This window comes from Micropterus salmoides, unplaced genomic scaffold (genome assembly GCF_014851395.1).
Source record: "Micropterus salmoides isolate LMB-PRFRI ecotype aquatic unplaced genomic scaffold, ASM1485139v1 Ms_hic_scaffold_193, whole genome shotgun sequence".
Classification (NCBI taxonomy): domain Eukaryota; kingdom Metazoa; phylum Chordata; class Actinopteri; order Centrarchiformes; family Centrarchidae; genus Micropterus; species Micropterus salmoides.
Window position 1 is genome coordinate 1 of NW_024041073.1, and position 3450 is coordinate 3450.

Here is a 3450-nt window from a genome sequence, read left to right on the forward strand (position 1 = left end):
GGGCTTGTTATTCACACAGCGTTTGTGTAATCTGAAGGAGGTATGGCGCCTTGATGGCTTGGTACGAGCACACACTCTGCTCGCTGTCATGGCAGACAAGACTTCACCTGAGCACCAGCTTAACCTGCTCCGAGCCTACACCTTTGTACTTCGAATATGGCAGGTACTGCATCTTTACCACAACGTTATCACTTAACTTTGACAATGTGGATGAGTTTGTTCATCAAATGCAAATGTTATTGAAGTGGGTATGGAATGTGCATATGTGTGTGCTGTTTGTCACTCCAGGTGTCCATGGCAGTGGGTTGTGAGATTTCCACTGAGATGGCAAAGACTCAGCCATCCCAGCCTCCTCCCTCTGCTGGATCCAAAAAAGGCAAAGACAAGGGCAAAGGCAAAAAGGTGAAACATGAACATCCTATAGTTTAGATTTACAGTTTTCAGTAGCGTGTAACATACAATACTAGTTCTTTACTTTTTAAGAATAATGCAGTTACTTGTCTTGTTTCTCAATAATTAGCTGCAGCCATTGTCTATCCTCTGTCGTAAAAGCAATGCTTTGAATTGCTCTCTTACAAGTATTAATTATGTTCAGCAGTGTTGAACACTTCAACATTTTCTTTATTATTAAAATTGAGCTCGCATGTTTCATATTACCACATTGAAAATGTGCATATTATTCACAGAAATTATTTGGGGCAGTACAAATATTCTTGAAAGGTATTAACTGAACTAGTTAATTGTACTTAATTTTAAATTCTGACTGCACTCTATTAATAAAATAATAGAAGAAAAATTCTCTGTCCAATCTGTTTGACCAGCCCTCCCCTGCAGAAGACAAACCTAAACCTGTTGTCTTGGATCAGGCACTTCCTTCCACCCCAAAAGACTGGGCTTGCTACGTCTGTCCTGACCAGGCCAGGCAGATCTTCAGATCCAACAGTAACCCTCACTGTATCAATGCACACAGCATTAGAAAGAAGGCAAGGCTACACACCTCTCCTTCATATTTCTCTCAGTTCCAATATCATGTACCGCGGTGTGGTATGGTATTGTCTATGATTTAAGGGATTGTAGGGACTGTGTCCGCTGGCTGTACAGGATCAAATGCTCAGCTGAGTAAGAAGCTGTCATTAGTTGTTTGAGAGGAAATGAATTTATTGATCTGTTATGATGTTGGATGAGGTTAAAAGCTGTGTTGTAATTATTTTCTGGATCTATCACCAGAATGGGATGGGAGTATGGGGTAAGAATGGATTTAATTAATTAGGAAATTGAGCAAACAGGTGGCTTGTGGGCCATTCCCTGTTCTGGTAGTATTGTTATGTACATTTGTTTTGGTATCCCCATAAGAATCTGATATTTATTTCTTCATGTTTACCCTATGTTTGTTTGCCTGTAGACTCAAAGCCTGTTTTATCTCAACCTGCTGGAAAAAGAACTTCACTCACTCTCACTGGACCACCTGACGCTGCCCATAATCCATTTAGCTGAGACCATTGCTCATGACCTTTTGGAAAATAGGAGCCTGTCCTACCTCTACCGACTTAGGTAAAAACACTAAATTAAAGGGGAAATCCACGGATTTTACATGTCAAAGTCTGTTTACAGTCTAAATCTTTTTGTAGCTCCAGAGAGAGCTGTGCAAAAATTCTATTTATACTCAATAATTTATTTTATGTTGTGACTTTGTTATGTTATGTTTTTCTTGTCGCTCATTTTTCACCTAATTAGAATTGTGAAGAGCTGTTGTGAGCTAGGTTTGGAGTCACAGTGCCCATATCAGGAGAAGCTCCTGAATCTGAGTAGAATCCAAGAACAAGAACAGATGAGGTATGTCAACTCAGCTATAAAGTTTATACTTTTTTTTTTTTAATGACCTATAATATGATGTTCTTAACTGCAGATGCCACAAAGCGATTGCTTTTTCACAGGAGAGGAGAGGCCTTCAGAAAGCTTACATTCAGGTCAGCCTGCTTTTCACAAAATAAATATATCCGTTTTAAATTCTGCATCAGCTGTTCCACATTCCACACAAGGGTTTACAAGAAATTAAAATGAATATTCAATTTTCTCTAGTTCTCTCTACTTTTATTACTTCTTCGAGGATGACGTGACTTATATTAGTGAAGGAAATGTACTTTATGCTGTCATTAGTACTTTTATAATGTAACAGTGATATGAGATATATAATATGAGGTTTACAACAGTCAAATTACTATCCTCATAAACCTGAAATACAGTGGGGAGAACAAGTATTTGATACGCTGCTGATTTTGCAGGTTGTCCTACTTACAAAGCATGTAGAGGTCTGTATTTTTTTTATTTTTTTTTTAATATAGGTACACTTCAACTGTGAGAGACAGAAAATCACATTGTATGATTTTTAAATAATTAATGTGCATTTTATTGCATGACATAAGTATTTGATACATCAAAAAAGCAGAACTTAATATTTGGTACAGAAACCTTTGTTTGCAATTACAGAGATCATACGTTTCCTGTAGTTCTTGACCAGGTTTGCACACACTGCAGCAGGGATTTTGGCCCACTCCTCCATACAGACCTTCTCCAGATCCTTCAGGTTTCAGGGCTGTAGCTGGGCAATACGGACTTTCAGCTCCCTCCAAAGATTTTCTATTGGGTTCAGATCTGGAGACAAGCTAGGCCACTCCAGGACCTTGAGATGCTTCTAACGGAGCCACTCCTTAGTTGCCCTGGTTCGTTGTCATGCTGGAAGACCCCCAGCCACGACCCATCTTCAATGCTCTTACTGAGGGAAGGAGGTTGTTGGCCAAGATCTCGCGATACATGGCCCCATCCATCCTCCCCTCAATACGGTGCAGTCATCCTTTCCCCTTTTGCAGAAAAGCATCCCCAAAGAATGATGTTTCCACCTCCCATGCTTCATGGTTGGGATGGTGTTCTTGGGGTTGTACTCATCCTTCTTCTTCCTCCAAACACGGCGAGTGGAGTTTAGACCATAAAGCTCTATTTTTGTCTCATCAGACCACATGACCATCTCCCATTCCTCCTCTGGATCATCCAGATGGTCATTGGGAAACTTCAGACGGGTCTGGACATGCGCTGGCTTGAGCAGGGGGACCTTGCATGCGCTGCAGGATTTTAATCCATGACGGCGTAGTGTGTTACTAATGGTTTTCTTTGAGACTGTGTTCCCAGCTCTCTTCAGGTCATTGACCAGGTCCTGCAGTGTAGTTCTGTAGTTCCTTCCTCATGATCATTGATGCCCCACGAGGTGAGATCTTGCATGGAGCCCCAGACAGAGGGAGATTGACCGTCATCTTGAACTTCTTCCATTTTCTAAAATTGCGCCAACAGTTGTTGCCTTCTCACCAAGATGCTTCCCTGTTGTCCTGCAGCCCATCCCAGCCTTGTGCAGGTCTACAATTTGTCCCTGATGTCCTTACACGCTCTGTGGTCTTGGCT

At 41.2% G+C, this 3450-nt stretch overlaps 1 protein-coding gene across 1 annotated transcript; it reads left to right on the plus strand.

Moving 5' to 3' along the window:
* The first annotated feature begins 8 nt into the window (after window positions 1-8).
* On the plus strand, window positions 9-2063 carry LOC119911167. Its single transcript, XM_038729975.1, has 6 exons — window positions 9-163; window positions 289-402; window positions 822-983; window positions 1403-1551; window positions 1735-1833; window positions 1907-2063. The coding sequence occupies exons 1-6, from the start codon at window positions 89-91 to the stop codon at window positions 1989-1991; spliced, it is 684 nt and encodes a 227-aa protein (XP_038585903.1). The 5' UTR covers window positions 9-88; the 3' UTR covers window positions 1992-2063.
* Window positions 2064-3450: the final 1387 nt, after the last annotated feature.

Bases quoted from the DNA above. Each gene is read 5' to 3' on its own strand.
- LOC119911167 (XM_038729975.1), top strand. From the start codon at position 89: ATGGCAGACAAGACTTCACCTGAGCACCAGCTTAACCTGCTCCGAGCC. The intron at 984-1,402 runs GCAAGGCTACAC...GTTTGCCTGTAG, and splicing joins CACACAGCATTAGAAAGAAG to ACTCAAAGCCTGTTTTATCT. The intron at 1,834-1,906 runs GTATGTCAACTC...TCTTAACTGCAG, and splicing joins CAAGAACAAGAACAGATGAG to ATGCCACAAAGCGATTGCTT.